This window comes from Solea solea, chromosome 2, assembly GCF_958295425.1.
Source record: "Solea solea chromosome 2, fSolSol10.1, whole genome shotgun sequence".
Lineage (NCBI taxonomy): Eukaryota > Metazoa > Chordata > Actinopteri > Pleuronectiformes > Soleidae > Solea > Solea solea.
Window position 1 is genome coordinate 32,271,257 of NC_081135.1, and position 20,715 is coordinate 32,291,971.

Genomic DNA, 20,715 nt, shown 5'->3' on the forward strand with positions numbered 1-20,715 from the left:
GCCTCAGGCACTGCTATATTTTTTGCATCTCAGTACACTGTCATTCTCTTCACACTATAGAAACACATTTTGTTATTAATATGGAAAACACAGTTAGTCAAATAGCTAATAGCTAATAACATTTGCAAAATAACTTTTTAAGAGCGGGTACATTGTTGTTCATCATTTTAATTAGAACCGTGTGGATTTGCAGCAGTTCCATTACTCTATTGTGTACCGCTGTATAATGGCCTGACACCAGTTTGCTACATTTTGACAAGGGATGGTGTAACAACGCTGTCAGTGCTGCAATAACTTGCATATCAGTGCCAGCGCCCCATAGTCTGACTTGATTATATATTCATACCACACTGCCGGTGTCCATTTATAGGCCTGTGTGTAAGGGATCTGAAAAAGTCCCATTACTTTTACCACTGCAACCTCCATCCCCACCTACAGCAGTCACACACAAACAACCGCCGTGAGACAGACAGACGGGAGTCTGCTAACACCTTTAGTTATAGCAGTCAGTGTAAGTCAGAGTATTCTCTGACAGTAGCCACAAATGTCATGGTTGTTTTCAGCAGCTGCCTGTATTGTAGTAATGAGCCCGGTCCCAATCCTCCATGCCTCCTGCACGCACCCTATCCATACAGATGGAACAGGTGCCCTTCAGTCCCACCACAGCTCTGGGTAGATGCATCCTCCACAGCAGAGCTGCTGCCAGCACTGAAGGGAGTAATGAAATGCGCGCTCTCACAGGAACCAACACAGACGTTTGCATTTCTCTGCCTTTAAGATATACTGTATGTGCGTGTGTGTTTATCACGTTCAGTAGTAACAAGAGTTTGTTGTGCTATCCCTAGTGTTTCTCAAAAACAGAACTTTTGGAACTCAGAACCTTGAAATGTGCTGGATGTTACAGGCCATTTTGTAGTTAATACTTTGGGCTTGTTTTGTCAAGCTGTATCACTCTTCACAATTGATTTTTTTTTTTTATTTCTACCAGTAGATGAGCAATACTTTTACTTGTAAGGTCTATTTAAATCACACCACTCAAAGGACAGCACGTTTTTACCATTGCAACATAGTGAATCATTATTCACTGATACCACCTCCTCAGTGGAGTCTCCCAAGAAAGTATTCCAAGAAAAGGGGCATTAAAGGAAATTGCATTACAGAGAGGCAAGGGATTGGAAAGCATTTACAAAGCTCACATTTCAAGCATCTATTTGCTCTTTATGGGCAGCTATTAGATAGATTCAACTCATTCTTCACAACTGCCTCAGTCCCCCCCCCCCCCACACTTTTTGCTTATGTTTTTTTTTTTTCAAAGAGGCAAGAATGAAGGAAACCAGCTGTTACGGAGCTCAAGGGACAAAAGGAAGTGAAGAAGGAGGGTGTATGTGTGAAAAGAACAAACGGCTGATTTATATTGGCTCTCAGTCTTTACCATTGCCTGAGTGTGTTCGAAGCATCAATAGAAATGGAATTAGGCCTCAGAGAAAGTGCACTTGTTTATTATGGTGAGGAGTAGATTGCAGATATGGGCTTTTAACCTCTCCGTAAGTGCAAAGCATGATGACCAAGGCAATGGTAAAAGACACTCCTTTGCTTCAAGCTGTAACACCTTTTCGCAGGCAAGAAAAAAGTAAATGCATCCTACGGAGTGGTTATTAGAATTGATTAGTAAGGAGGTTAGTGCGGACTCAGGTCTTCCACTGAGATAATCAACACTTCACTGTAAAGTTCCACACTTGCATGTCCAAAAGGAAATTTGATGCAAGACAACCCCCCACCCTGTAACCCCTGTTTGTGCATCTAGGTGACCCTACTGAACTTCATGATCACCCCAGAGGGCATCGAGGACCAGCTGCTGGGCATCGTGGTGGCCCGAGAGAGGCCGGATCTGGAGGAAGAGAAGCAGGCTCTCATCCAGCAGGGAGCAGAGAACAAAAGGTACTGTAACACGCAGCAGAACTAATGAAAGCAATTTCTCTATACATACTGTACCAGATCACCAACAAAATCTAATAATTTCTTCTTTAGTCCTCTTTACTTTTTGAGTTATTTTGTTAAAAACCTGACAAATGCAGGCAAAAATATAACCTCCTTGGCAGAGGTAATATAATAAAATGTCTCCTTCCTCAAAGTGCAAATTGCAGAATTGTTCATTTTGTCCTTGTATTTTATTGCCAGACAATTGAAGGAGATCGAGGACAAAATCCTGGAGGTGCTCTCTTCTTCTGAGGGCAATATTCTGGAGGATGAGACGGCTGTCAACATCCTCTCCTGCTCCAAGTTGCTGGCCAATGAAATCACAGAAAAGCAGGCTGTGGCTGAGGTGACGGAGCAGAAGATTGATGAGACCCGCATGGGCTACACACCCATCGCTGTGCATTCAGCCATCTTGTTCTTTTCCATTGCTGACCTGGCTAATATTGAGCCCATGTACCAGTACTCCCTCACCTGGTTTATTAACCTCTTCATCAGCTCCATTGACAGCTCAGAAAAGAGTGATGACCTGGAGCAGAGGTGAGCACGGCTGGCAAAAGCAAAAGCCAACCACTAATCCCTGCAAGTCACCCAAGATTTGTTAAATGTTCTGATATTATTTTCTGTTTGGTTGAATTAAAATGCTGATATGTCCATTTTCAGACTACAGATCCTGAAAGACCACTTCACCTATGCACTATATGTCAATGTCTGTCGCTCGCTGTTTGAGAAGGACAAGCTGCTCTTTTCATTCTGCCTCAGTGTCAATCTGCTCATGCACAAAAAGCTGGTATGAATATACACACTATACACACGCGCACACACACACACAACACTTTACATTAAAACAATTATTTTAAGTTATTTGATAACTAGGGGTGTAGCAGCAGTACACATTCTGTGTCATTCTGTTCATTACACAATGTTTGGCTCCGTTCCTGTTGTGACCCAAATGCAATCTGTAAGAATTAGTGATATTTAATGGTGAGACTCCCAAGTGCCTCACAGAACTACGGTGGCCTTCACATACCAGAAAGGTGTAATCACTCTTTCATAAATCTCTCTACTCTTCCACTCTCCACCTGAGTCTACAAATGCCATACATTAATATATTTCAAGTCAAGTTTTAGAGTGGTTATACACATAGATATAATATACTTATGGATCAATTTTTTTATCAACATACCCTAAATGTTACACACTGGATCTGCATCTCCAAGGTACAACATGACATGGATATATTTTTCCTCTCTTATAATCGTAAACCACATGCATCAAGACTCAACTTGAACTGAACATCCTGTACCAAACAGGGCAGTTGTTACAACCCTATATAAAACATGTGCAGAAGCACTGGTTGTTTAGTAATTAAGTGATTTGCAAATCAAAAGAGATCTGCTTATGATGATGTACCATAGATTATCTGTATTTTTCATCTTCAGTGGTAACTGTCAAATGGCCTCATCACAGTAATTAATGTTGTAGGTGGATGACGGCGAGTGGCGCTTCCTTCTGACAGGTGGTGTTGGCCTGGACAACCCCCACTCTAATCCCTGCACCTGGCTCCCCAAAAAGTCCTGGGATGAAATCTGCCGCCTGGATAAGATGGAGAGGTTCATAGGTCTGCGCCATGACATGGCTCGCCTCAGGAACGAGTGGAAGGAGGTCTACGACAGCCAAGTGAGTGTCATTCGGACGACCGGCTCTTCCTCTTGGTGTAGTTAATGTTTCTGTTAAGTTAAAGACAAAGAGGGAAACGACAGCATGCTTTCATTTCTTACAAATATTCACAAGTTGGAACACTTAGTAAAAGACACCAGACAAACTAGGTTAAAGCCTACATTTATGAAACAGCATGTAAAGAAAGACGCCATTAAATCAAAATACCCAAGGGTGGAAGGGTGAAGAAAACCTGTAACTTTTCCCAGAATGCAGATTTAGTTATTATGTATATTAATGTAGATGGTGAGGAGAGTTGTCTTGAAAGTAGGACACATTTAGCCCTGACAAAAACATTTGACTTGTTATCCTGCAAGTTCCTGTGGATGATAAAGATGTTCAGGTTTTTTTTTTTTCCCACACACTTTGGGTTGCATCTAAATGATCAATCGTGTTCCTAAATGTGTGACTCTAATGTTTCTCAGTAGTTACCATAATAGGAGCTGTTTGAATTATCTAAACGCCAAAGAAAGAAGTTTCATTGTATTTTCTTATCTCTGCCCAACAGTACAATATGTAAGGAGCAAAATGTAAAGTATTGGTCGTCCACGTTGTTAGTATGGGTAGATATTTCACTTTTGTGACCAGTGATACATCCATAACAAAATTGTGGTTGTATTCTCCTTCACATATTTCCTTCATATTGTGATTTTGGACTATTTAGATTCACCCAGACTGACAACTGCTTGGCAAATGTATGAAACAAATTTCTCCTGCATGTGAAAGAGGCAACTGCGGAATAGAGGAAATTAATTATGATGGTCCCTTTGATCTCACAGGCAGATACAGTGTATATACTGTATAGGTGTTGGGTGAGAAAGGGAGTAAAGGCAGAGTGAATTGTTTACATCTTTCTAGAGGGTTTGACACATTAACCTCAGGCCAGCCTCTGCTTGACAGGGGAGCTCATTGGGAACACATAATCACTTATACATTATCTAACCAAATCTGTTGTGGATGAGATTACATGTTGACCCATTTTCCAGGGATTACCTGTTAATATATTGAAAATAATACAATGTTTAATACCTGCAAAATAGATTTGATGTGGTTCAAGGTTGTTTTTGACTGTGTGCATGTTGTTAAAATACACGCACTAATCATTTTTCAGTATCTTGTAACACATTGCTGTTCCCGTGTGTGTCTGGTTCAAAAGAGATTCTTTGTCCATTTTATTTTACTATTTTGTATATACATTGTATAGAGGAGAAAAAGAAGACATAGAGATGATTCTCCTGTCAGGATTAGATGGTTCCATTTCTGAGTTTTAAAGAATCTAAAATTGAAGTTTTGTCTAATTAAATCTGTGCTGTTTTCGATGTGTTAGTCAAATTTGCGCAATCTAAATGCAAGAACAGCTGTTTAATCAAATTCTGCTGCACACACGGCTGTCTCTTTGCACACACACTCACACAGAAACACACCGTCTTTGATTTCTCATCAGCAGAATCAGTCATAAACACTTCTGTCTAATTAGATCTAGTTGGTTCCAGTTGTAGAATTCACGTTTATTTAATCTTGATGTAACAACAGCTGTTCAATCAAGCACACATGCACTGCGACGCACACATATTAACACACCGCTGTACACACACAGATTCCCCAGGAGATCCTAAATAGGTGTATGCATCTCAAGGCACCTGCCAACACACACAGCCACAAATCTCTGGAAAAACAGACCTGGAAAAATGATACCAAAACTTCCCACAGCCATTTTCTTCTGGTTCACTTCCAAAAATGAATCAAACATACTGCTCAGACCGAGTCCCGAATGCTTTCTTGTGTAGCCGCTTTGTTTTCTTCTACTTTCCCTTCTCCTGAGTCTGTCCTTTTTCATACAATATTAATGCATCTCCTTGGATTATACTCCTCCCAAATCACATTACAGATTATCCCTCTTTCTGCTTAATTAAATAGCTCAATCTTACAACAGCTTGACACAGTACAGTCCAACGCCAAAGCCTGTCCCAGCAAAAAGACATTAAGCTACAGGTTTCATAAATACAATGTGATCAGGACATTTCCTGTTTTACTGATGAATAAAAACAGCTTTACATGATGACGTACAGTATATTCAATACCCTCGCTATAAAGCTTAAACACCAAAGGAGAAAAGACAACAATTCCCATGATCCCCTGCTGCTTCTCATCATCCTCGAACTAGGTATTTTGTTGTTGTTTTGATTCAGAGACCCCTAGCAGCAGAAATGACATACTGTGTACATAGTACTCATTCTTCTATCAACAGTTTGTGCTATTTGTGCATTTTTGCAGAATCCCCATCTGACTCCCTTCCCTGATGAGTGGCAGGAGAAGCTGAGCAAGTTCCAGAGGATGCTGGTGATTCGTTGTCTCAGACCAGACAAGGTCAGTTCATCAAGGATAATTAAAATCAACCGCCTTTGGACACGACATCTCCACTATTGAGAATTAAAGTCATCTTTTCACACATGCACTCAACTCATCTTTAATTAACAATGATAATTTGCCCTCCAGGTTATTCCCATGGTACAGGAGTTTGTTTCTGACTCTTTGGGTCGTCCCTTCATTGAAGCACCTCCCTTTAACCTGAGTAAGGCATTCGCTGATAGCCACTGCTGTGCGTCCCTCATCTTCATCCTCTCCCCCGGCTCAGACCCCATGGCTGCGTTGCTCAAGTTTGGAGATGAAAAGGTACGGAGGCAACTGGGAAATTCAACAGCTTTGAAGCCCGCTATTTGTAAAAACTGGTCATGAAATAGAAATTGAATCCTCCAGATTTGACTGCATGGCTCTCACACTGGTTTTAAAAGCACTGCAGGTTATTCTGACTCACAGGCCGAGAAGCAGCTGCCTACAGTGAGTAAGTGTTTGATAATGTTCACCTCTCTCAGGGCTTCAGTGGTAACAAGCTGACCTCCCTCTCTCTGGGCCAAGGCCAGGGTCCTATTGCTATGAAAATGATTGAGAGTGGCATAAAAGAAGGCACATGGGTGGTTCTACAGAACTGCCACCTGGCCACTTCCTGGATGTCGACACTGGAGAGAGTCTGTGAGGTCAGAACACACACATGCTTCCTGTACACAGGTGGGGGAAGTGCTGTCACTTTCCTCCTTGTATATTAATTTATCAACTTGGTCTTCATGGTTGCGAGCAGGCACTGAACCCAGAAACCACCCACCCAGACTTCAGGCTGTGGCTGACCAGTTACCCTTCCCCCACCTTCCCTGTGGCGGTGCTTCAGAACGGGGTGAAGATGACCAATGAGGCTCCCAAGGGCCTTCGCTCAAACGTCACACGCTCCTTCTTGATGGATCCCATCTCTGACCCAGGATTTTTTGAGAGCTCCAGCAAACCGGTCAGTGTGTGCCTGTGGCTTGTTTCCTTTATCAATGGGTGTCCTTTCCTCCTTTGTATCTGTTACATCTCCCGCAGTGCATTTCAAAGTGCGTTCGTTCCGCCTGTGCTTATACATAATAATCATCACTATTTATCTGTGACTGCGCCCTACGTTTGTGCATATCCACCTCTCAGGTTGTTTTCAAGAAGCTCCTGTATGGCCTGTGTTTCTTCCACGCCCTGACCCAGGAGAGAAGGAAGTTTGGACCTTTAGGGTGGAACATTCCTTATGAGTTCAATGAGACTGACCTCCGGATTTCTGTGCAGCAGCTGCACATGTTCCTGGAACAGTCCCAGGTAGGCTCGTCTTAAAGTAAGTTCTTAGAAATACAAGCAAATCTAAATTACAATCAACTGGTTTTATTGACAAGAGGAGAAAGTTCCATCAACATGACTAACAAAGACTGGTAAAGTATAAATTATTGCAAAAGCCTCATCAGGTGTATCGGCGGGTTCTGACACTGGCGGTGGTAGAGATGGGATGAAGAGAATCCCGAGGATCTGAATGATGATAAGTGGAATCTGCTGGATATTGAGAAAGGGGATAATCAGGTGGAGGAGGGTTGAAACAAATCACTAAAATGATAGCCAGCTGCGAAAGAGAAGAGAACGGATTTGGAAAAATGCAACATCAGTGATATGATAAGGTGATTGAGATTATGAAAAGATCTGGTGAGATTACTGAGAACATCCACAGTCGCCTAAAAAGAGAAGTGAAAAGATCGAGAGAATGACTGTAAATGAATAAGTGCATAGACAGTCGTCATCACTGCACTTATGCTAAGCTTCACATCTTAAGCAGATAATAAAAGTTCAAGTTTTTACAAGAGGATGCCTCTGCTACATTCAAAAGCCCTCTTGACATTTTTCTGACAGATAGCACTCCAATCCTCGTCTCCTCTCAGATCCTCTGCTGTAGCTGCAAATAAGTGTTGTTGATTAACTACTGAGGATATTTTTTTCAAAACAGTGACATTTTCATCTGTATCTAAGTGACACTCATGCCACAGTGACCAATAACCCACTCTCTCCCATCTGCAATTACATCCGTTTCCATTGCAAAACCAGTTTACAGGAAACACATCATTTGTTAACCCTAATGCATGCACATTATTTGGTTTCCGTGGAAAAGCCTTATTTCTTGTTTCCTCCAGGAAGTGCCATTTGATGCCCTTCGCTACATGACCGGTGAGTGCAACTATGGAGGGCGTGTGACAGACGACTGGGACAGACGGACACTGCGCACAATTCTGTCCATGTTCTACACTTCAAGGATCATTGAAGAGCCCGAGTATAAGTTTGATCCCAGTGGGCTGTACTATGCACCAGCTGAAGGAGATGTAAGAAAAAGAAAAACTGAAATTCATTTGCCAAAGAAAAAGCAAAAAATAAGAGCAAACACCAGCGTTGGCATCAAGTAGAGTTCTTTATAGATCACAGCTCAGGCCTAGAGCCGAAACCTTTATTCACAACTAAGTAAAGTTTGCAGTTTTAGTAAGAAAGTCATTTAAGTAGTGAATTAATGTCCGTCTGTCTTGGGGTAATTAAGTCATTTTAGTTTTTTTGTTTGTTTGTTTTGAATATTAAATTTTATTAACATTCAAATGAAGCCCCCTCTTTGTGCCGGGTCTGTCACAGCTTTAGCTTAGATTTGACTGCACTACATAAATACCCACAGGATTTTTTAAAAGTCTAAGGTTATGCCATGTTATTACTTGGGAATCTTTACATAGTATTTCGCAGTTGGGCAAAATCTGTTTTAGATGCAAATCCCCTCTCAGAAGTGATGTGTCACTCACTCCATTCACATAAAGTTGAAGATTACTGCTGGTAAATGTAAAGTGTGTGGTAAAGGGCTTCTTTTTCTTTTGTTGTGTGTACGTCCGAGGAGAACCTAATCAGAAAATACGACCCTTTGTCAACAAGATGAAAATGGACTCCCAGCCTCCTTACCCTTATCTTGTATTTATTCTACTCAAACATTCATGTTTTATAGAGATGTGCAATGGCTGTGCTGTGCTTTGCTTTCATAACACTATTTTTAGGCCACATTCATGGGAGTTTGGCCTTTTTGTGATGTACTACACTCATGTTAGGTCTTTTTTTTTATATATATATGTATATATATATATATATATATTCCAAAATGTTGCTTTACTTTAGTTACACCAGCAGACAGAAACACCTCCTTGACCACAGACACATCATTTACATGAATCCGGGCATATCATTGCCTTCAAACAACCGAAGTTTAATGTGTTGGATTTAAACTGAGCAAATCACAGGACACACAGTTGCTTAGCAATATTGTTGAGTTGCATTTAGAAAGTCATTAGGAGATAAAATGTGTGTAACAAGGCACAGCAGGCAACCACGATCAGTGAAGGTTGATATATTGTTAACACAAGTGCAATTCCATGGTGCGCTCCTCTATTTGGCATTTTGTTCTCCACCACTCGCCCGCCACCCCCCACCCCCACCTTCCCGCACGCAACCGCATCTTTTATTCATAAAGTCACATTTACATAGTCATTATCATAAATGTCAGCAGTCTAAGGAGCCAACTTGTTTTTCTCTGTTATTATTGGAGATGTTCCCTGATGTTGTCCTCTCACTTCACTCCTCTCTCCTTTCTGCTGCAGCACCACAGCTACATAGAATACACCAAGTCGTTGCCACTGAACCAAGCACCAGAGATTTTTGGCCTGAACGCCAATGCAGATATCACCAAGGATCAGGCTGAGACACAGCTACTGTTTGACAGTATCTTACTCACACAGGTAAAGTCACCTAAAGATACGATACCGCAGCACAACATCAAAAGAGGTCAGCAAATTTAATCGTGATGCTGACTGATGTATTTTTTGACTTGGTCTAGCCCAGGGGTCTGCAACCTGCGGCTGTTCATTTTTTACCTATTTTTTCGAGATCAATGCTATAAAAGTGTTTTCATATTTGTGTGTCACATCCAATGTCTATGTCAAATGCGATGTTAAAAACAACTCAACAAACTTGTGTTTGAAATATGGGAAGCCATTCCCGACACTTAAATGAAGTAATGTGTACACAAAGAAGCAAATATTGCTTATTTATACCAAAGTACATTACTTTTAATTTCATTAATTTGCCACAAACAATGGAAGGACTATTTTTCAGTTTTCTTTTTGTAGTTCTTAAATTTCATAAATGCAACAAACCATCATTCTTTTATATATATATATAGTCTATATAGTTTATCTGTATGAAAATCTTTCATTTTATGGGTCAAATGGGTTTTGCTGTGGGTAGAGAGGGGACAATAATGGCTCTTTTCATCATCCTAAAGGTTGCCAATGAACCTTTAATTAAACTAATTAAATCACATAAGACAATGTAACTCAAAACCATTCAAATATTTGAATGTGTATGTGCGTCCTCCACAAAGTCAAGGGAACGTTGTGGAGTTTCCTCATCAGTCTACATTCTTGTCCACTGTTTCCTCCATATTTTCCATTGCAGTGAAATGCGGAGCCTGGAGTTAGGTTTCAGTCACGTGATTTCTAAACGTCATTCTTGCATGTTGACCTATTATCAATACATCAACTTTACTTGAACATTTCTTTAAAATGTTGTGTTTCCATTCTAGGTTTTATGCCCAAAGCCATAATTAGCATAAAAACAGGCTGCTGAAAACTTGTCTTCTAACACCAGTACTTCTCCTGCTAGAATGTGTCAAGTGAAAGAAGCCAGAGGATATTTCAAGTCATAACGCTGAATACACTCCCGCACAATAGCACTAAAACAATAGGAGTCAATGTGATCTTAAATGAATTGATACACTATACGAATGAATGGCCAAGGGAGGTTTGTCACCATGCAACTGGATGATAAAATATCAAGCATGTGGCCTGGCATGGGTACCAGTGAAAACAAAGCCAGCGGCTCTGGTGCCACACCAAAACCAGTGCCAACATCACAGATGCTTCGATAGAAATGTCACTACTTAGTCGGTAGATTTTCAATTTGAAGACGACGCGCAGCACGGTCTCACAGCAATTACATGGCATGGATAGAGACATGAAAAGAGAATGCAGTACATCCAATAAAATACTTTTACATACTTAAAAAAAATGTCCTAATTAGTAGCAGACTCATCAATGTTCCATACTCCACAAAAGGACAATGTGCTGAATTATTTAAATAGAAAATATAGAGAGATATTTCAATTGTTACAGAGACTTCTCATAGAGCACAAAGTCGCACTGCAAAAACACAATGTGACACACAGTGACTGTGTAGGATCTGTGATCTCACCTCATTACATCTCAGCTCTACAGAGTTAGTCTGTGTTGGCTTGTTGAGGATTTTCATCCTTCAGCTTCCTCATTGCACTCAATGTTTGCTGCAAATCTAAGACATTTCACATCATCAAGGCCTGCTTGAACATGTCAGAAGTGCAGCTTCTTCCACAAAAGCAGAAAAAAGAGATTTGTATCCATTTTTTGATTTAAAAATTATTTAAAAAAACAGCGCACAGCCTCTCTTCTCATCTAAACATTTTCAAAAGTTTCAATTGTTTCACTTCCTGTGGGATTTGAACTTATTTTAAACAAGGGCAGGGATTCAACGCAGAACACCCCAATGTGTGTTTCTGTATGTGCCTTTTTCAGCTCCTTGGATACAGCGAGAGTATATTTTGACAGCTACAGAACAGCTTGCTACAAACAAATGGCAAATTATTTCCACGGGCATTGCCACTTTGAGACTTCAAGTTAAAATTAAAGCCCAATGGAGTCTGACATTTATTCATATAACCTCCATTCAACAAGATTAATAATGGCTTCAGTCATGTGTGAACTTTATTTGCATCTAATGCGGTCTCATCCGTCTCAATGACCGATAAACATGAAGACGCCTTCAAATGGGATGAAGCAGCTATTTGTCATTCTCCTACTGTAACCCAGTGTGCTATTAGCCAATGATTATCCATTAACGCTGGCTACCGTCGGAGGATCAAGTAGGTAAATGGTGCAAGTTATACCGAGAGGAAGGAGTCACAGACGAGAGTGAGTGAATATGAGTGTGAATGATTAATAAAATTGTTAATAATTCTGCATCAAATTACTGAGTGGAACATTGGAGGAAATTGGGGGAAAATGCCATTAGGCCTTCTGTCTCATGAGGCTGTGTGTGGAAGGTGTTAGGTTTAATGCGGAGGGCCTAAAATGATCCTCAGATTAAACCTCGAAAGCTAGAATCCCTCTGTAAACGGCGTGACAGTAGTGTCTGAAGGAAACCCTGAGAAATAACCCTGAGTTAAGTATAGGGAGGTAAAACTGAGTGGTATCCTTGTGTCATCATAACAGCATTTATCTTAAGCAATATGGCACAGAGATAATGCAAAATAAGGCAATGTCGTGTTAGAAGTGAAAAGTGCTTCACATGAAATGCAACAGAATCCTAAATTCCCAATTTGACAAATCAAAGATTGCACAAGATAATCCCCCCTCTCCAAAAAAGAAAAGGAAAAAGAAAAACGGAGGAACTGTCAATGCGATCTTTGCCACCACTCCCCGCATCTCCTTCTCATCCGTCCTCTGTCCCTCTGTGTCTCTGATCAGTCCTGCTCCTCAAGCGGAGACGCCAAATCCTCAGATGACATGGTGTTTGATGTGGCAGCTGACATCCTGAGCAAGCTGCCTGGAGACTTTGACTTGGAGGCAGTCATGAGGCGCTTTCCCACCAGCTACAATCAGAGCATGAACACTGTGATGGTGCAAGAAATGGGCCGCTTCAACAACCTGCTATGCACCATCCGAGAATCCTGCGTCAACATTCAGAAGGCCATTAAGGTACAATCATACGTGGATCTGTGGGAGGAAGGGAAACAGGTTACATTATATTATACACATAATTAATTCAAAGGAAGTATATTTGAATTCAGATATTATTATTAAATGGATGTTTAAAAGGTTGCTTATACAGTTTGCACCTTACACATGAGAAATAAGAGCTAGAGGTTGTGTCCTTAAAGTCGATCCTGGTCCTACTCTCACTGATCCTCATTATTTGCTATAATTTTAGCATGATATATGGCCCAGTCCGCTGTAATTAGACTAAATTTGTTTGTTTTAGATAAACAATCAGACCAAATGATGAATCATTATTGATTTTGTATTTCTGGGCAGTGAAAGCAGTATTTCATCAGTGGAGGCTCACCTCTGCTGAACAATTAGAGGAAGAAACTCTGGTAATGTGTTTTCAGAAATCAAATACTCTAAACATTCAACACCACATTTTTTTCCCCTCTAATAGCTACAGCAAGGAACCACTGGGGAAAGGAGTGATAATTATCGATTATACAGCAACATAACTTCCCTCAGTGTGTTACTGATTTTCTCTCTTAGGGGCAATGTCTTTAGGTAAGGTACAGGTATTGGATAATTTATAGAAATGTTGACTGTGTGTGTGTGTGTGTGTGTGTGAGAGACGATGAATGGGATGAAGCCAACGTTTAAATCTTCAAATCATGAGCTGATGTGTTTGACCTTAACTTCAGAAGCGGTTTTCTCCTGCAGCAACAAAACCCTGCAAGATACTGTACCTTGATTTCAGCTAAGTTATTATCTAACCAAACCATCTGCGAGGCTGTACATATGCACAGTACACTGGTCACTTTATTAGGTACACCCATTGAAATGCTTAATCAGTCAATCGCAAGTCGGCCTGCCGAAGTTGAGCTGAGCATTGGAATAGTAAAGGTTATTAAAGTGACTTTGAATGTGGCACAGTTGTTAGTGACAGATTGGCTGGTCTGAGCATTTCAGAAAGTGCTGATAGACTGGGATTTTAATGCACACCCATCTCTGGGGTTCACAGAGAATGGTCTGAAAAAAAATATGGACCGTTCTCTGGACAAAAATGGCCTCGTTGAAGCCACAGGTCAGACGAGAATGTTAACACACAGCACATTGAAACTTGAAGACCACACTGGACACTTTAATTATGCACACACAACATGCAGAAAAATGTTTTTGCATACGTGTGTTTGTGCTCCAGGGTCTCGTCGTGATGTCTGCAGACTTGGAGGAAGTGGTCAGCAGCATCCTCAAGGGTCGCGTCCCGAGCCTGTGGTTAAAGAAGTCTTACCCCAGCCTCAAACCGCTGGGAAGCTACGTCAATGACTTCCTAGAGCGACTCACATTTCTGCAGGTACTGAAATAATCGGGAGGTTGCAGTATTACAAAAAGTGTGTTGGGTTTTTCATTTTCATTACATAAAAGGGATTTTATGTGGCTAAGGCAATTTAGGCACAAATGAAATGAGACAAAGGGAAAGACAGAAGGAAACAAGAGAAGAGAATTTATATAGTTTTAAAATAGAAAGGTCTCTACTTTTCAAAGGCACGTCTCGCTGCTTTCAGACATGGACTCCAGTAACTGTCGGGACCCAATTGTCCACATGAGTCATGCAGCAGTAGATTGTCTGGGTCAGACACATTCAACACAGCAGGAGCATTTCTGAAGCAGTCATGGCGGAGCCTCTGTGTTCTCACACGGACCCACTTGGATGTGTTCCTGAAATTGCACCAGGGTTCTGGCTTGAATAGTTCTAAAAAAAAGTCTGATACTTGTGTTCTCACATACAGCCCCTGTAAAGTATTTCAAGAACATTTCCAGTTGCATCTCTAAAATCAGTGAAAATATTTTTTTCACAAAAACTATCAGCATTCACTTGTGGGTTTTAAGAAAAAGAAAAAAAGAAAAAAAACATGGCCTATTTGGCACCAGAAGTAAGTAGCTGGGATCACATGAAAAAGTTCAGTACATACAGTTACTGTTTGAGTCGACTGTCACCTTGCCTTAAGCTGTGTCACGCTTCAGTTACACAAGATCGCTCATAATCGTAGGAGTTATGTAGATGCCGGTACAGAAGGCACAGGCAGACACACAGTCTATCATGTGAGTGAACTGCTTCACTGAACTGTCAGTTCCCATGTTTCTCCTTGTCTGTTTCCACTGCAGACGGGTTTTTTTCCCCCTGTTAATAATGACTAAGCCAAATCTAAAGAATGCTTTGTGTGTGTCTGTGTGAGAGAGAACGAGAGGGAGAGAGATTCCACCCTCACCCTGCCACTGGGTGAACAGGATTAACAGGAAAATCTTAAGCTCCCAAAAACAATGCAGTTTCTGAGCAGAATACCTTCTCTGTTGAGCAAATGTTTTAAACATTTTTAAAGTTAAACACACTGCACCTTTTTTGTAGCTTCAAAAATAATTTTGATGTGCTTACTCATTGTGTCAACTGTTGAAAAACTGTCATTTTTGTTCATGAACAAAAATTATGTTTTTAAAGAGTCTAATGGCGTGTTTCCACCGGCTTGCCAGCTAGCCGAGGCTGTGCTCCGGTCATGGAGGAAGTACTGAACATAGTTTAAATTAACTGATTCTAATGATTCAGTTACACTGAAAACAACTGCTTTACAAGTCACTAGTCACTTGTTTGTGTATGTCATGTGTGAATATAGTCTATATATATATGTGTATATATAGTATCCATAGTAGAAAAGGGCCTCAACTGTCCATTATGTGTCTGTTTTCAGCCTGAGTGAATTAAAGCACTATTCACGCTGCTGTAACATGAAATAAGATGTAAACCATGAACCAGGAAAAAAAACAAAAAAAAAAACATGTGAAGATCAATGTTATTATCATGGTGTTGGCTTTAAAGAATTCAATGTATGAGTGGGCAGTGGGTCAGAGGGCATCAGCTGTAAATGGATCGCGATCATGCCCGCTCAGAAACATGGCCCAAAGCATCACCAAACCACCTCCTGATGTGGTTTTTGTGATCCGAGGACACATGCATGATGCATTGGGTGTGCGTTGAGAAATGAATGTTCGCTGTCTGCATGTGATGAGATCACTCAGGATGGATGTTAATGCCAGGTCTGAACATGGTGTTTGATTCTTTGTGGACACTCAATACTGCAGTCACCTCAGGTCAGATGTGTTTTCAGTTACTTTTCAGAGATCAAAGTGCTCATGTTGCCCTGACCCACACACTTTCTTCAGCTGACGAATATGCTTTGTACTCTTCATACAAGTCTTGTTTTTCTTTTGTCGAGTGTGTCCACTATATTATTCTGTCTTATTGTGGTCGGAAAATGTCACTCTCTTCTCTCCTGTGTGTCAAGGACTGGTATGATCAGGGTATGCCTGCTGTATTCTGGATATCGGGATTCTTCTTCACCCAGGCATTCCTCACAGCCAGCCAGCAGAACTATGCTAGGAAACATGCCGTCCCTATTGACCTGCTTGGCTTTGACTTCGAAGTGCTGGATGACAGACAATACAAACAGCCCCCAAAGGACGGTAAAATACTGCTGCGGGGAGACGGAGAGGAGAGAGGGATGAGCCGGGGGTGGGAGGATGGTAGTAGGATTAGAACAGCTATTCAAAGTTAATATTAGAAATATTCAAACATCCCCGAGCTTAATGAAAAAAATAGCAAGGACTTCGAGAGGAACGGGAGTCAAAGGGAAATGAAAATTTGAAGAAATTTCAAAGTAGAACGTTCAAAAAAAAAAGAAAAGACAAATAATCAGTGGGTGGAAAAGAAGAAGCAGATGAAAACTGACACAGGGCATAAAATTAGACAGACAAAAGTAGAAAGTGAGCGTAAAGTTAGAGTGAAGCCTCCCTGCCGCTCGTCTGCGTGCAGATCTGAATCAGCCCCTCACTGTGCCCCCCGCTCTGCTGCGAGTTCCTCAGTCAAAGTCTCACCCTCAAATCAGAGCCCAGCTGGGGCCTCATCACACTAACACAGCCCGTGCTGCCAAACTATCAGTCTGAAAGTGTGTTTGTGCATTTGGGTGTTGTGTGATGAGTCAGTTATCTCCAAATCTCACCCCTTGATTCCTGCCATATTAACGTACAAAGGTCAGTGTTTGCAGAGACGAGCCGGTGTCCGTGTATGTGGTAGAGTTTTATTACATCTGTGAAGGCAGTGAATGACTTTATTAATAACACTCACCGCCTCTCTTCTACCTCCAAATGTTTTGCATCAGGCGTCTACGTCCGTGGACTCTTCCTCGACGGTGCCCGCTGGGACAGGAAGACCAAACTTCTTGCCGAGTCCTACCCAAAGGTCTTGCATGATCCGATGCCTGTGGTGAGGAGCTCTGCAAGTACACAGATCATCAGAAACAGCCTGGCTGTTTGACTGAACTGAGCTTTATTTATTCCCTTGTCTGTTTATTTTATCATTTGAAACATTTTACTTCTTCCACACGTCAGACTGCTTAAAACTGAACTTGATCTTAGTTTTATAATTTTAGTTAGTACTTTCTGACTCTTAATCAAGTGTATAATTGCTTGCTTTTACAGAGACCGACGACACCTTCAAGTCTTTTGTGTTCACACATGGAAATGTGAATAATGTGCAGCTCATTTCTGCAATTAGAGAGCCATCAAAAAGTCTATATTTTTATACTGTGCTGTGTCTTGCTCTGGTGATAATTGCTGGAGCAGGTGCGGGTCCAACACAGATAAAGTGTTTTCAGCTAAAAAGAAGAAGAAGAAGAAGAAGAAGGGGCAGCAGCAAGAAATGTGTGTGGGTTTTATTTGTTGTTAGGCGTTTACACCTCGGCGTGGGCAGCTATTAAGCCTTAGTGTGAGATAACTTGGTAATTATTAGTGAAAAACACTGCAGGCAACCGGTCAGAAGAGAAAACAAAAACAGTTTGTTGCATAACGCGATACATAAATGTGATGTTTGTGGGGAAGAGGATTATTGATTCTGCGTCCGTGAATCCCTCTAGGTGTCCAAAAAAAAAAGCCAACTTCTGTCATTTCTGCATTAGTCAGCTTGTAAACTCCTACAATCTGGCTATTCATTATTTTTTCTAATTATCAGTAGACTGTGAGTCTCTGAGGAGAGAAGTGAACAGCAACTATATGTGCAGCTCCACTCTGGAGGATGTTAACGGCTCCCTGTCTTCTGAACTCAATACAGGGATTCTTCTCATTGTGCCTGGAGAAAGCCTCGCTCCTTCCTCATTCTCACATTCATTAACACCGTATAATATGGTTTATCAAAGCACACTGACAGTGTGATGGAAGCCGAGCGCCGGTGGCGAGGAGCGAGGACTGATCCGGTTTTCTGTTTGGTTCTCTGTTTCCTCTGTTTCTTCACTACGCATTCAAGTGATCATGAATAATGCAGACGCCTGATGTTTTTTTTTTTTTAATATTCAAACATTTCAGAGCAAGTTATTAACATAAACAGTTTTTTGACAAGACCAGGAGTTAATTAAAACTGTTTATTATTTGTTAGGGGGGTAAAAAAAAGAAAGAAAACACAACAAAGGCAGCAATAGCTGGTTGTGAAATGCAAATCTTCACAAAGGCGTCTGTTATGGAAGCAAAAGAGACTCTGACAAAAGACTCAGAACTCAAAAGTAAAGTGTGGCCCAATTTATCCCTTTACATAACCAAGACGTTTTAATTCACCAAAGGGGAGCTTTTATTTCAGTAGTTTGTCAGCCAAAGTTTACATTTTTACTGCGGTTCCTTTCCGCTGGGTCAGGTTTGGGTGTCTGTGAAAACATTGCTTATATGTGTGCTGCCATATTGTGCCGATGACGCCATTTAGTCTCCTTAGTGCTTTGAGTATGTCAATCGTGATGTTTAACATACTATCAAATAAATAATAAACATCAATGGGGGGGGGGGGGGGGGGGGTGCGGCATCTACAGCAGGGGTCTCAAACTCAAAGAAAAAGTCATTTGAATAATATATATGATGATATTTGATATTTCAAAATAAAATAAGTTGGTTTTGATATGGAATGATCTCCATATGAACATTTATGATGCAAAATTAATCTGTTAATAAAAAAACAAAACAAAGAAATAACTCTTTATAACTTGACATTAAGTGAGTTTGAGACCTCTGATGTACAGCAACAGTCATGTCCATTTCTGATACAACATCGGGACACTGGAGAATCTCTGGCTTTCATGACATTGTTTGCTCAAGCTGAAATGTTTTCACTCAAGCGAGTGACATGGGATTTGTATGGCTGGATTCATGTGATTTGTGTCAACACTACATACAGTCTAGTACCAGTGTGTGTGTGTGTGTACTGACTTTGTCTGTAATCTCATCATAGGAAACATTTGCTTTGCGTTAGGTGTGAACACAGTGAGTAACTGGCCATGACATTAGGACCTTTAATATTACTAATAATAAAGCTATGTTATGTTTCTTGATGCATGTGAAGAGTTAAAGGTGAGATTTCATTCTTCTACGCGCTATTTATGAAAGTGTGGTTGACCGTGCCGCATCCTTTGACCCTGCTGATGATGACCTCTCTCTTACACCTTTCTTTCCCTCATGTGTCAGATGTGGTTGAAGCCCATGAAGCGTCAGGAAATCCCCCAGACCATGTGTTACGTGGTGCCCGTCTACAAGACCAGCGAGCGGCGCGGCACGCTGTCCACCACGGGCCACTCCACCAACTATGTCGTCGCCATGACGCTCAACACCAGCGAGGCTGCTGAGCACTGGGTCAGACGAGGCGTGGCTCTGCTCTGCCAGCTCAGCTCTTAGAGCAAAGGTCACTAATAGGCGGATAGCGGTCAGTAACGGGGGCTTTCTATTTAATACAACTGACACTTTCTCATGTGGAAATTCATTGTAAGCAGTGCAGAAGAAATCTACACAAAACAATTCTGAACTGTTGTCACAATACTTGGAATCGGGATTATTGTCTGTGACACTGTATCTTAACAGAAATCACCTATCCATGTGACCGTCATGGTACAATACAATTCATAAACAAATGGCTCATTCTCAGGCTTTGAGCTTCACTCAGTTTATTTTTTTAACAATAATAAAATATGCTGCATCAAAGTACCATATCTGATTTTTATTTAACCTTTATTTATTTGTTATATCTTTAATCAAACCGTGTGAGATAGTTCACACTTTTTACGTAACACTTTTCCAATTAGCGATTAATTTAGATGCAGACGTCATGGTATAACCTCAGATTCACCACAGTGGTCAGCAATCGGTGGCCCGTGGGCCAATACTGGCCCGGCAGATGATTTAACAAATCTGATCTTAAATCTTAAATCCTAAAACAAAAACAATTAAATTTCATATAGAGTTCAGAGCTTTTATTCTGAAAAAATGTGAACTTATTCAAATAGATTGTTTTGCTGGAATTGACAGTTAACTTAAAGTAAATGTTTGGTTTGGAAAATAAAAATAAAACACTGCTGTTAACAGCCAAGTTTGGGGAGTAAATGTCCGTTAAAAATAACTGCTTGCATGTGATAGGCTCAAAGAAGAAGCAGCAATTCTTAAATTTAAACGATGCACAACATAGCAAACTGGTGAGTAAAGACAACGTCCACATTATTGTTACCTTAAGGCAGCAAACGTGGGTTTTTGTTTCAATGTTTTGGCCTAAATATTCAATAGCTTACAAAAAAATTGGCTCTTCGACAATTTACTGCACTAGGGGACGACTCCGGTGGCAGCCATTTCAATATCATTAAACATTTTTCTGAGGAGTTATTTGGCCTGAATCACTAGTTTCAGGTCTTCCTCAATAGAACATGTCAATTCTGTAAATGATGTAGTGAAAAATGGA

At 40.8% G+C, this 20,715-nt stretch overlaps 1 protein-coding gene across 1 annotated transcript in view; it reads left to right on the plus strand.

Annotated features, from left to right (window-relative positions):
* Positions 1 to 19,970, plus strand: part of dnah7 (dynein, axonemal, heavy chain 7) — a 71,143-nt gene extending 51,173 nt beyond the window's left edge. Inside the window, exons 51-66 of the mRNA XM_058623008.1 lie at positions 1,805 to 1,938; positions 2,179 to 2,514; positions 2,638 to 2,764; positions 3,460 to 3,654; positions 5,968 to 6,060; positions 6,190 to 6,366; positions 6,567 to 6,728; positions 6,830 to 7,030; positions 7,207 to 7,368; positions 8,226 to 8,411; positions 9,714 to 9,851; positions 12,672 to 12,902; positions 14,110 to 14,262; positions 16,247 to 16,424; positions 17,120 to 17,223; positions 19,458 to 19,970. Of these exons, the coding sequence (XP_058478991.1) occupies positions 1,805 to 1,938; positions 2,179 to 2,514; positions 2,638 to 2,764; positions 3,460 to 3,654; positions 5,968 to 6,060; positions 6,190 to 6,366; positions 6,567 to 6,728; positions 6,830 to 7,030; positions 7,207 to 7,368; positions 8,226 to 8,411; positions 9,714 to 9,851; positions 12,672 to 12,902; positions 14,110 to 14,262; positions 16,247 to 16,424; positions 17,120 to 17,223; positions 19,458 to 19,664 (2,784 nt within the window). The 3' untranslated portion in view covers positions 19,665 to 19,970. The remainder of the gene's footprint in view (positions 1 to 1,804; positions 1,939 to 2,178; positions 2,515 to 2,637; positions 2,765 to 3,459; positions 3,655 to 5,967; positions 6,061 to 6,189; positions 6,367 to 6,566; positions 6,729 to 6,829; positions 7,031 to 7,206; positions 7,369 to 8,225; positions 8,412 to 9,713; positions 9,852 to 12,671; positions 12,903 to 14,109; positions 14,263 to 16,246; positions 16,425 to 17,119; positions 17,224 to 19,457) is intronic.
* Positions 19,971 to 20,715: the final 745 nt, after the last annotated feature.